This window comes from Limanda limanda, chromosome 17 (assembly GCF_963576545.1).
Source record: "Limanda limanda chromosome 17, fLimLim1.1, whole genome shotgun sequence".
In the NCBI taxonomy this organism is placed as follows: domain Eukaryota; kingdom Metazoa; phylum Chordata; class Actinopteri; order Pleuronectiformes; family Pleuronectidae; genus Limanda; species Limanda limanda.
The window spans coordinates 22180559-22194116 of record NC_083652.1 but is presented as its reverse complement, the minus strand read 5'-3'; the positions used below and the strand labels follow the sequence as shown (position 1 = coordinate 22194116).

Sequence of the window (13558 nt, the reverse complement as noted above, 5' to 3'; positions counted from 1 at the left end):
TCGGTTGTGGATGTGTTCTGTGTTCTCTACCTCCCATGCTATATTTCAATATTTAATAAAAAATATAAGAAATACATAAGATATTTTCATAAAAAGTTCTTATTTAAAAAAACAATACTTAAATGATCTTATCTGAGCATAAAATGTATCAAATAAAATAAGGACTCACAACCGGAGGAGCAATAACATACAATCAACATATGATCAACAAAAGGCAGTTATGGAAAACCTCACCAGCTTCATTAAAGACAAGGGGGGGGGGAGGAGGTGTGAAGGCCTCACGTGTCTTCTGCATGTGAGGCTCTTACAGGTGGTCATGTTCACTTCTAGTTCACTATTATTATTTTTTTGGTTTAGGAGCTCACTTTGTTTTTTCTTTGTGTTATTCCAAATTGGACTGATACACACCTCTGTGAATAATCAGAATCATAATCAGAAGGTATTTATTGCCAAGTAGATTTACACCTACCTGGAATTTGCTCTGGTTATTGGTGCATACAATGAACATAGAAACATAAAAACACAATAAATACACCACACATAAGAAAAACAATAAAAAACAATATATATTTACTCACTATTTACTTCTTATTTACTCACTTTTCCTAATATTTATACAAGGTAGCATTTATTTAGACAAATATATCTATATAAAAATATATAAAAGATATAAAAAGTGAAGTAAAAGGTGAAATGCAAACAGCAAAACAGTGAACAGTGTAAAATTGCAATATGCAATGTAATACAGTATAATATATATAATATAATATGTGTTAATTTAACACATCTTAGGGGTGTGGGGGCGGAATAGAAGTCCAAGTCAGGTGGGGGTCCCGGGCTCTGTTGATAAGGCCCACTGCAGTTAACCATTATTTCCTTTATTTTCAAATTGCCTTAATGTCGATATACGCAAACAGTCTCCTGGCGTCAGGCTATTTGATCGGGCCGGCCTCATCACCGCTGTAGCGCGTCAATCCCTTTTCTTTCCCTCTGAATCTGGAAAAGCTAATTTGCTGTATTCAACTCTTTTTCCCACAAGGGTTTTAATTTACAAATGCAATTATATGTCTAATCCATTATTCAGCTGCGGAGGTCCACTGAGTGCATTCCCTTGTAATTATGCATAAGCCCGGTCTATCCAGTTGTAATTACTTTGACATGCCCCACCCCCCTGTCCACCTCACCTTTTCTTACGTAAGAAAACGTGGTCACCTTTGTGCGTAAACATTTGGATTTGATTGTGGTTTTGTAGGCTTAGACAGGTTCTCCTCTCTGACCAAAATGTAACATTATGACATAGATTTTTGTGTGTGATCACGTTATTGCAACTTTTAACTAATAGACTCTATTTATCTGCACTTGGTCCCTTTGAGCATCACTGCAGGGATGCAATGATTAAAATCAGGATTTGTCTCTAGATTATATGACCCCCATCATTTGGTTTTGCGACCCTGTGCATCCCCTTCATTATTAAGCACTCTGATTTCATACATGAATGACATAAACACAAATATACTTTATATTGTGCTCCTTTACCAGTTTGTTTTTGCCATCAAGTTCATTATTGTGTAGCATCATCCAGTGGAAGCAAAGTGGATGTAGGCGAGGGTAAAAGTCACACCCTTTTTCCTTTCAGTGACGTCAGTGGCCGCAAACCTTTAACCTTCCTCGGTAGCCTCAGCTGTACACACAGTCCACTGTCAACCTCTTCTCACAGTATCTCTCTGTGTGGTTCTGTATTTGTGTGCATGTGTGTATGTGTGATGTAAAGATGATCCTCTCCTTCTCCCTTTGGGTTTGAACTTGCTGGGCCTGGGCTCAGATGCAGGTGTTGACAGCTCTGATCACGTCGTTACCCACCTTTCCTCTTGTTGTTGTGGCTTTGTTAGAAACAAGTTCTGTTAACAAAAGATTTTAGCCTCCACATATCCTGAAAATCCACATACAAATCCACAAACATACAACCTTAAACCTGTCTTTGTGAGAAGAAAAACATGGCTGAGTGGCCGTTTGCATGGTGAGGATATGGGACACAAATTTGTGTAATGGAAACATCACGTGAAAGAATCTTTAGTAACATGCACCGCAACAAGTTTGGCATTTTTTGCAGACCTCTAATAAACAATCACTCAATCTATCCTCAGTGCTGCTTTCCCAGGCTGCTGGGTCGGTTACAGCTGGAATAACAGTTTGTGGTTTGGACTCCTGTTTCTCCCAGTCACGCCATTATCTCTGGCTGCCTCATGCACAAACACAGCACAGGCCCACCACAGGCTGGCAATACAACGATTTTAAATATGGAATGAGTTTCAGCCAAGGCATGACTGTGTATTTCTGTATTCTTCTAGTCAATACAAAAAAAACACCGTCATTTATTGAATATCCCTGAAGTACAGAAGCTGTTGTAGACCATAATGTCTGGTTTGCAATAAATATAAATGACAAATTGAATATTATTCTTATGTTTTTATATTTGAGTGTAGAAGGATGAATGGAGGCACGACTGAATGAGGATAAAAAAAAGGATATTACCAAAAAAGAATTAATAATGTTTGTCCTGATGGATCAACAAACAAAGAGGCTGTAAACTTTATGACTTTGTATATGATTCAAGTTTTTACTGCACCTGTGTAGCCTGGTGATGTGCATTTCATGAAGCTGTGATTAATGCGTTAGTAAACACACTTGAATCAAGAGAGTCTGCATGATGGCTTAATGGATGATATATGTCAGTTTTTGCATTTCAAAGAATTAGATCAATCAGTTCACAGTCAGAAGAATAGGCCACAAATGTGCAGATGAAGAAATTTGTCTTGTTAACTATTTCTTCGCAGGCCCATTAATTCGTCCAGCTTTTGCCATTTATTGCCGTTATTTATCAGTGTAAAATATGTTAAGACGGTTAAGAACAGAAGATTGAAGCTGCTTCACGTAATCAACATTGAATGATGTGTTTAGTCAGTCTCATCCCCTCCAGGCGAAACAACACCTGCCTCTTCGCTCCGCACCGTCATGCAAACGGGATCTGACAACTGGGGTAATAACTCAGCCATCTTTAAAATGAGCACTCACCGATTCCCACATTACCGCAAGATATGAATCGCCCAAAAATGGCATCACATATTTATACCTATAACCCACCTCACAGCTTGACCAAAATGTTTAAATACAACGAGTAAGAAATAAAGGATGCATCACCCTTTATATATATCATACAGTATAAGCCTCCTTGGGTCCTGTGAAAGGCGCTATATAAATGCAAGATATTATTATTATTATTATTATTATTATATATCATCTTAAACCCTTGTGTAGAAAACTCATTTTAATTATCTTTATCTTAAAAAAATCTCATTTTTTGTTGTTGTTATTGGAATTGATTAACAATTTTCACTGTAAATTCCTAGAAAATGCGATATTTTCTTTACTATCAAATAGAGAAGCACATTTGTGAACATTTGTTTGCATTGTCGAAAGATTGTTTGAAATACATGATGCCATTTGTTTTGCCATCAGAGGAAAATAAAAGTGTCAAAAAAGTACAAAGTAGCCGGTGCTGTATTATATTCAAATTTGTTCCTTATCTAAGATACCCTGAACTAATATTGTTTATCTTGAAAAAGGCCACGTTTGTTGATTTTAACATCATGCAAATACACATGAGTTTCACCTGAAATGACCCTTGTCTTGCAGCTAAAATGGATGTCTTGATTCGATTTTATATGACGCATTATTTCCTCTTAGTATCTTGTTTTTGCGTTCGACATTTCTAACACACACCCGCACAATGTTCTGGAAGATTTATGGGAGAGGTCACTCATGTAAAATGTTCCATCACTGTCTGTCTCACACACCTACACCGTTTCTCTTCTTCCGAGCCTCTATGCATTAGTTCACTTGTTGTTGCCTGCCTTACCAAACTTGCCAACTCTTTGAAGGAATAACACACCAAATCCAATTAAAGAAAACAGTCCAGGATGCAGATAAACATGAAAATTGCTTTTAGTACTGTATGTGCATTGTTATCTACTTGAAAAGATACACACATCGAGTCATCGTCATCCTTGGAGAGCACATTCCTGATGCTTTTGTTGTTTTGTTCAGAAAGTGAGCAGGTTAACTGAGTCACTATGAGGCAAAGCTAATCAACAGCAGAAAGAAATCTGAGGTCATATTTCACCCTAGTTGACATATCACGTTGATATGAAGATTGACTTTTTTTTAAGGCATATTCTGTGGCCTCAGTTCCACAACGGTTGTCCCTCTTCTCAGCAGTCACACCTCTGACACCCCGCTCCTGACAGGGAGGTGGATATCAAGGCTGTGGCGGCAGAAGCGGCTCACTACTGACCAGCTGGCCTTCTTCTTAATGAAGAGCCGCAGCTTGTCTCTGAAGGTCTCTCCTAGAAAGCTGTAGATAATGGGGTTGAGGCAGCTGTTGGAGAAAGCTGCCAGGTTAACAATGTGGCCTGTGAGCGGGTAGTCGTGCCACAGGGTGGTAGCAGTCCTCTGCGATGGGTCAGCTGTGCCCTGCAGCAGCTGGATGCTGATGAAGACGTTCTCTGGCAGCCAGCAGATGAAGAACACCAGAACCACCACCAGGATCATGCGCAGGGCTTTCTGCCGCCGTGCCCACAAGCCCCGGTGCTTCTGGGCCCTCATGAGGATGCGTACAATCAGAGAGTAGCACACACCAATGATGGAGAAGGGCACCAAAAAGCCAATGGTCACCTCCAGCCACTGGATCTCAATGACGTTGGCAAAGCAGAAGTGCACCTCACCCCTGTGCTGGGTCTGCACGATGGTGAAGGGGAGCAGGGTGGCCATGATGGAGGCCATCCAGATGAGGCCACAGCTGAGCTTGGCATGCTGCATAGTCCTCAGTGGGCTGCTGCTGATGGAGCCAGCCAAGGCTATGTAGCGGTCAAAGCTCATCCACGTGAGGAAGAAGATGCTGCTGTACATGTTGACCTGCAGGAAAAGGGACATGAAGGTGCAGAGGACGGCGTAGTCATAATACTTCTCGTTCAGATTGAAGACCTCGATGAGGGAATCCGCCACCAGGATGAGGTCGGCCAACGCCAGGTTAACAAAGTAAAGGTCAGGGATGGTCATCTTCTCTCTGTGGTTCAGGTTGACCACCAGGATTAAGATGTTACCAATAAATCCAATAGGAAAGAGGAGGATGGTGTACAGGCAGGAGAGGAAGAGACCAATCGTGTAAGAGTGGTAGGTGTTTGACTTTTCAGTCAGATCTGTCGTGTTGTATTCATATGAAGAGTTCAGTTGTTCGGTCCTGTTCACATATATCCAGACCAGAGAGGTTGTCTGCACTTCCATACTGACTGTGGTTGCACTGTCTTGAATCAAAGCCCACATCTAAGTCACCTGTAGCTGCTACATCATCGGACCAGGTTGGTTCCCAGTTGTGTCTCTTTAAAGGGTAAATCATCTATGCTGCGTTGACATGCTGACACAAGTCAGATGAGTGGGGCAGAAACGTTTACGGCCCGTCTGACTCCATGCTGTCGTCAAGGTTCATCTACCAAAAGATTCCCGACACACGCGAAAGCCACCTCCATGTCTTAAAAAAAGTCTCTGTCCTTTTTGATACGATGACTCACATTGTTCACGCCGTACCAAACTTTTGACCTGAGATTAGAGGGTGGTTTTCTTTCTCCTCTTTTGAGTCATCTCATTTGAGTGCTGCTTTGTCCCTCCAGGTCCACATGCATCTTTATTCAGCGAGCCAAGGCCAGTGACGCTACTGCTGTGACACCTGAGCTGTGGAGAGGAGTGGAGGGAAATAAAGAGGACATGGGAGACAATTAGGTGTCGAAACTTGGAAAAAAATCCATCTTGTTGCGTGCATTCAAATATGAATAACAGCAGCTTGCACTCATTTTAAATCTGTTGAAATCTTAGACATCGGGTGTGAGAGTTGTAGCTTTACTTTGGGGAGTTATTTAAAGGGGCTTGAAATGACATGCAACACAACTAAGTGAGCACATTAACATTCAAGCTTTGGACTTAAACAGATGCATTGAAATTCCGTCTTAGAAATCCTCAGCCAATCTATGCTCACTCAAACTGGGCTTGATGACTATTAATTGCTCAGATAAAAAAAAAATTGCCTTTAAAAATGTAGACCTCTGAGAGCTGCGGAACACACAACACATTTCTCATACATATAAGGAAAAAATCCATGTGTTGTATTCACATTATAAACATCCTCTTCCACCATCATGAGGCCCCAGAGAACCCTTGTGCTATAAGACTGAGGTCTGGTTGACAAACATGAATGACACACACGTTCACAGACCCAAGGGCTTTACTCCGACCACAGTAAACAGCTTGCAATATTAATGTATTCCTATTAACAGCTGTCTTCACAGCAGCAGATCAGCACGTGTACAACATGTGTACACATGAGAGTCCAAGTCGATAAAATAATGTACAGGCAACAGAAAAATACTGGAAACATGTCTGCTGTAGTTTTGAAATCTTTAAATTATGTTCTTTAGTAAATAAATCATGTATATATGATTGTAAATTTTACAGCATGAGAAACGTAAAGATTATCCTTTTATAAACTTTATAAACTCTAAGGATTAAAATAGTTTTATGACCCAGCAAAGTAATATTCTATTAGAAATTCATGAAATTCCTGTTATTCAAGTATCCATTATTATTCATTACTTATTATTTTGGGTCAAATTATTATCTTTATATTGATCTATGGTTTATTCCTATAGGATATATGGATCCTGAGCTGCCCTCCTCTCGGGATCTTTCGTGAGACACCTTTTAAAACATTTATTAAAAAAGGTTATTTTTGCTCTGAGCATGTTTACGTCTGCACTTTTTTCTTCTTTACCGGAGTCAATGAGACCTAAGATCATGTAAACATGCTCTCTGACAAACCACAGACACCCACAGAGGCTAATTGAGGACATTATATACCGTTCATTATCCAACTGGAATCATAAGACAAGAGGGAATTCCCCATCTACACCTTTCAAACTGTATAGATTAATAAATAAGTATAGAGTGAGTCTACGAGCTGTTTTTATTTGACTGTTAATTGTCCTTGACATTAAGTACAAATAAAACACATAAGCAAAACATTATGACTACAAATAATGACAGTGACGTGAAAACCCAAAACAGCACTTACTTAGAAACAATTGTAATTTGCTGCTGTTCCATGATGTCCGGTGCAGAAGTCAGAGAACCAGTGGTGTGTACGTCCCAAATGCAGGCTTCTCTTCTGCACCACCTGCTGTTTGGCCCAACCCTGTCTGGACAAGGAGAGGAGGAGGAGGAGGGCGGGAGGGACGGAGACGCAAAAAAGATGATCTGTCACCCGGAGACTGTCACCGTGGTTCATCAGATTCCACCTTTTCTCTGCCTCTTCTTTTCTTCGATGTCCACTGAGCATCTACAAAGATCCAGGAACTGAACTGCCATGAGTTCTTGATTTTTAAGAAAAAAGTAAAGTTTGGACGGCAAAAGAAGCACAGTGTGGAACAACTACAATGTGTTGTCATGGAAACCACTCATTCTTCTTTGCAACATTTGTTCACCTGCAGGTTGAGTAGCTCTTACTCTTAAGCGCCGTGAAAACACACTGCACGTAGCCTCTCTTAGTTTTTCCAACAATATATTTGTAAAATAGTTTTTCCTACTGATCTGTATTGATTGTCGATTATCCATACAAGGAAAAAGACTCTGCTCTTTGCTTGTTTAATGTTCATCCTCAATGCAACAATTACATTTAGCTAAGGTCGAACAAATTGGGGGCCTTCACTCTCAATAAGATGGAAACAGAACAGACCCTGTGCTCCTGGGCAAGGAGTAAGATTAAGATAATTTGAACTAATCTTTGTGTTCAAATTGTGACTATGGAGACCTGTTTGATACGGTGTAAACTGGTGTAGTGTTTCTTTGGATGGAATAAGTGGAGACGCCTTCTATAATTTCAGATATACAGGAACCATCTGCTACAACAAACATAAGCTGTATAATCTACTGATAAAACAGTGTATATATCTATATATATCTCTATATATATTTTTACTTCATCCTCAGACAGCCAGAGGGGAGAGGGAAGTCCAGGCCGAAGCTGGAGCACTGTCTGCAGTGCAGATGGGCTTGCTGCAGCTTCAGGGCTTCGATTGTGACAAACGGAGAGCCATGTGGAGTGGCTGTATGTTTCGCAGAGCAGTGGATCTGTCACATGATCATGTAGCTCAAGGTTGGACGTTATTTTTTTTAAGATTGATGGATACAGAAGCAGGCTTTTGTCATACCCTATAAAACTGTATAAAACCGGCGATTTCATGAGCAACTAATAGAAGATTACTTATACTGACCTTGTGTGTGTAATAATTCATAAATTGTTAATAAATGGAGTGATACCTGTTGGCTAGGTCACACTCAAATATACCTTTATATCATCAACCAATCAAATTTGATATGTACAGCCCATATTCGCAAATCACATGGGTCAAGAGCTAGCTTCATTTTGCCTCTTGTTGATCTTTCTGAGTGCAGATGGCACCCAGGCCTCATTTCTCGCAGAAGCTGATTTCGGCAGGTCAGTAAACAGAGCAGCAGATCATCAGCGATGGTCTGAAGGGGCAGATCGGGTCAGAGAGGCAGCTGGTCGTCTTGCTGGCACAATCAAGCTGGAGGGTTTTTTTTTTCTTTACAGGAGAGGGGTCAGAGGAGAACAACAAATGAAGAGCATAAAAGTTTGAGTGGTCAAATAGAGGAAATATTTCTGCCATTTTTTCTCACCTACAGCTGATATCTCAGGTTTTCTGTCTGCATCACTTCACACGCATAAGGGGAAAGCGGGAATCAGTCCAGAGGAGTTTTTTACGAGAGAAAGAGAAGGGAGAGGAGGAGAGGAAGAGAAGGAGAGGAAGAGAAGGAGAACAGGCCATCTTAGCTGTATAGTGATGACCATGAATATATTTGACCTCACCTCAAAAATAGTTGTGTCTAATAAACATGTGATAACACTCTTTTAAACCCAGTAGATCACAGACTTATTTCATGAGACACAAAAAGACCCAAACAGAGGAGTTGTGACATTTTGAAAGTAACTTCAGGGAACAGATTAAGTGCAGTAACACAAGGTTGAGTAAACAGTGAGCCTCATCTGGAAAATGTACTACACAGAAAAGGCTTTGCAGGTTCTAATCTTGGTGGAAATTATGCATGATGGGAAAGGTTGATACAATCCACTGGAGGAAATAGTTTGAAAGTTGCCTGAAAATATTTCATAGTGACTGTTTGTTCTGTTTTTTGTCTTTTACTGTCAGAATTATGGATGAAATTGTGAGTGTATCATCTCCTACCTTCTGCTCAGGGTTGTGAGAGGCTGCACTCCCTGCTAGTGTCCACTGGGTGGCCCACTGGCATAAACTGAGAATAATGTTTGGCAAGATGAGGACAAATTCGAATCACTGCACAGGCTCTGGCTGGAAAACTGATGTGGTTTTGAGGATGGTTTTCTGCAGCAATATGCATCAACAGGTGAGAGACGAAAAATATCAATTTGAATGTGACTTTCAAAGAGGCTGATGGGTAAATAATCGAATTATACGCTAAATGACAGGGAGAATCCAAGCGTAGCATTGGTCTCGGTTTGTTATTATGATCGCCATGAAATCCTACCATAACTGTAAAAACATATCATTATAATAATTCTGCAGTTTTCTCGTAAGAAAAAGAGGCTCCTCCACGAAACAACAGCGCTTCCCATCCAGTCAAATCAAATGAGCGAGACAACATCACCAGTGTTATTAATGGGAAATTTTGGGGTTTAACTGCTTGTGGTTGGGGGAGTGAAAGTGGGAGGTCTAATAGGAGGGAGGGTACAACACCCTCATCTGCCTCCACTTACCAGTCTCATGCACTTCTGGCTCCATCCAACATCTCCCGCAGCCACAACCACAACCTCTGGATGGAACATCCTGCACCATCCAGCTCCTCTGCACTGCTTCCAGGACCATGTTTGATATTTAGCTGATGCTGGGATTTTATTGTTAGTGTGCATGTTTTTTTTATTTGATTTCTCTGCTCTCCTTCCTGAAGAGCGAAAGCCAAGAGTAGCAGTCGGAAAGGAATCGTTTTCCAAGCATCTGCCCTGCAGGGTCCACTTGCATCCCCAGAGCTGAAGTGACATTGTGGCTCAAGGACAGAGGAACCCTCCTGAAGTCTCTCTGGTTGAAGTTTTCAATGATTTCAATCAATAACTTAGAGATACAGTCATCAACAATCAGTTCATCAGTGTTGTTTTTTCTGGTCTTTTCTATCTTCCTTACATGATATTTCTTCTCCACGTTCTTTTTCCCCGTGTCTACTCAGCCTGTCTTTTGTTTTATGAATATTCTTCAATCTCTTTAACACTTTCTTCACATTGGTTGATATAAGGATTTATGATTTTACACCACATGCTTCTCTCCTTCTGACACGCTTGCTTGCGTATAGATTTCTAGAACACTAACTGTAACCCGCTCTCCTCTTTACATCCTGCAGCCCACATTGAGAAAAACTACGGTGGTCTCGGGCTCTGTGTGTGAAAGCTGGTTGTCAGCCAGATAAAACATTTTAAAGCCGCAAGCCAACTGTTCTGACTACATAGGTGGTCTGGTGTTTCGATGGTGTATGTGCAACTGGAATTGACCCTCATACTTTTGGTCTGGCGGAACCCCTAAAGGAGAAAAACAACATTAAGACTAATGTAGCACATTAAAAACGGTGCTTTGTCAGCGTTACCCTGTTTCCTCGACAGACGCCTGTACAGTTAAAAGCTTTTCCTGTTTCGCTGGGGCGTGAGGGGAGAGTTCACAGGAAAAAAATGAAAATTCACTATATACTCACCACCATGGAGGGGCGGGGGAAGTGAGTCCAAAACAATGATGGTGTTTTTTTTCTGTTGTTTTTTTAACCTTTGAAGATCTGGTCGCTATTTACGTCAATTGCATAGGATTTGGCTTCAAGCTGTTTACTCCTGAAACTCCAAAAGAGTTTTGTGGACTTAAACATTTCACCCACCCCCCCATCATTTGTGGGTGAACTAACCCTTTAATGCAACCTGCGGGAAACAACCTGAAACTTCTGAATTAACACACAGTTTATTTTAAGACCTACTGCATACAGTTCCAATAGTTACATTTATGATACGTAAATGTACTGTTACGCACTAAAGGCATAGCAAGACAAATGGAAAAATGCTAATTGAATTTTCTGGTTGACATTTAGATGAGATATAGTCTACACCACCCTCATGTCTATTCATTACATTAGGTACAGTTAGCTTAGCCCAAAGACTGGAAAAAGGGGGGAAACAGCTAGCGTGACCCTCTGTTCTAAGGTGGTTGCCTGGCAACTGCTCCCAGCCAAGAATTAGTCATAGTCATAAACCGTATAAACTGAAGCCCAAAAATTGAAGCCAAATCTTCTTGATTGCCCCCTGGTGGCTGGCTGCTGTATGGGCCATACCTTCAGCCACCTTCATTTTAGTGGATGGAACATGGACCAAACAAAAAAAAACAAAGTACATGAAAATAATTTGGTTTCTGTTATGACTCCTGATTGGTCGAGCAAGTGTATCAGTGGGACCTCAATACAGCTCCCGATCACTGGTGTGTAGACTCCAAATTACGTCAAAAGCGCAAGATGGTCGCACCTGTATACAGGATATTTTGAGGATGTATTGTTCATCTTTACATACAATATGGTCATATTAGGGATATTGACAGGAATATAAACCTCCACAAAATGGCGAACTGGTGTTTTTAAAGTGTACCTTTTGTTTGGATGAAATAATTGATTTAACATGGTAATACTTCAAGATTTGGTTTGTCACAGGGATAGTGAATATCAAGCTGAAACTGAGGAAAACGGATTTGTTTCATAAGGGGACTGTTAGATCTTGGCGGAGGTATGTGCTCCACTTACTGCCACTATAGTTTACTATATCTTGAATTCGAACATTTCTGGTTGATCACCCAGTTGCTAGCTTGAAGACTCTTCAGAGAGCATCTCATCTTCTTTCCCTCTCTAAAATAAAAACAAATCCGGCCACTTATGTTTTTCTTTGTTCACCTGAATCCATGTCCCACTTGTGTCAAGTGGGACATGGAGTCATGCATTCTTCAGGGCCTCTCCCTGATCCACAGGGACTTGGGTTGTGCCTCTTCTTGCGTCACTTTGGAGAAAAGCCATGTCAAATTACAAGAAAAAAAAAATTATGTCATACTTTTCCTTTTTTCTCATTTACTTCCTGTTCTTTCAAAATAAAGAACACATGAATACAGACTAACTTTGCAGCGGGTGATCTCATGGATGATTTGTGTTCTCTGTGTTGTTCTCCTGAGTTAACGGACTCCAGTCACAGCCCCCCCCCTGAAACTCTAGTCCTCAGAGGGGGAAACGGCTACCATGACAACCATGTTCAATTCACTCCATTATCATATCATTTCCAGATGTAGTACATTTAATTCAGGACCTCCCCTTCCTCCTGCTGGACCTCTCATGTTTGGCTCTGTTTTCTGGCTCTCAACACTTTCCTAATACCTACACTATTGTGCAATGCATTGTTGTTATTGTTGTAACAGGGCAGTAGTAAAAACAGCTGGTGCATTATGATCACTCCTCCCTGCAATATGGCACCTTACATCAGATTTTTCCAGGTTCTTTTTTTGCTTTTTGCAGGCGGCTCTGTGTGCAGCATTGTTATCAGATGTAGCCTATACACAACATTGTTTCCACTATGAATGGCAGCAGTAACGGACTACCAGAACCGCAGAAGACATAACAATTCCCTGAATGCCTGAAAAGCTGCTATTTTCCGCAGTCTGTGTGTCACGGTTAAAGGGTCGCGCCACAAAAAACGAGCAGATTCCCTCACATCCACGGTCGCTGCCGATCAGAGGGAGGCAGGAACCAGTGCAACTTGCCCGTCACCCTGACCCGACCACGAGATTAGAGGCTTGAAGACAAGAATCCAACAGTATTTTGTTTTGATGAACTCGAGTTGTAGATAAAAGCAAAGTGGAACAATGTAGCCGAGCAGCAGGGGACATTTTTGAGGACAAAGCAGCAAATCCAAATCCAGTCCCCCTGAAACCTGTCGTGGTTGGTGAACTCGTCAGCCACAGACAGCAGGAGTGATATTTAACTCAACCAAGGAGGAAATGTCTTCATCTGTTTGTGAGCAAGATAACACGAAAACAACAGAACAGATTTCAACAAAACATGGGCTCTTCAGTGCCCTTCTACTTCAACACATTATCATCAGTATAAAAACGAGAGGTACCATCCATGTTAGTTTATTGTTTATTCAGTCTTTGACTCAGCTGGGTAGATTACTTACAGAATCTAAATATATCTCTCAAAAAAATAATACTGTATGCCTTTCTTGAAAGAGCGTGTTGTCTTCCTGTAAATCTCTCACATACAACATATATACACATGACATTTACACTTGCATACGCAGTCGTAAAAAGCATCACATCTGAAAAGTGGATTCAACTCGACT

General features: G+C 40.9%; 1 protein-coding gene across 1 annotated transcript; it reads right to left on the bottom strand.

Annotated features, from left to right (window-relative positions):
• Positions 1-4275: 4275 nt before the first annotated feature.
• On the bottom strand, positions 4276-5379 carry gper1 (G protein-coupled estrogen receptor 1). Its single transcript, XM_061090725.1, has one exon. It carries the CDS (start codon positions 5377-5379, stop codon positions 4276-4278), a length of 1104 nt encoding a protein of 367 aa, XP_060946708.1.
• Positions 5380-13558: the final 8179 nt, after the last annotated feature.

Coding starts and splice junctions, on each gene's coding strand:
- gper1 (XM_061090725.1), bottom strand. CDS start 5,379: ATGTGGGCTTTGATTCAAGACAGTGCAACCACAGTCAGTATGGAAGTG.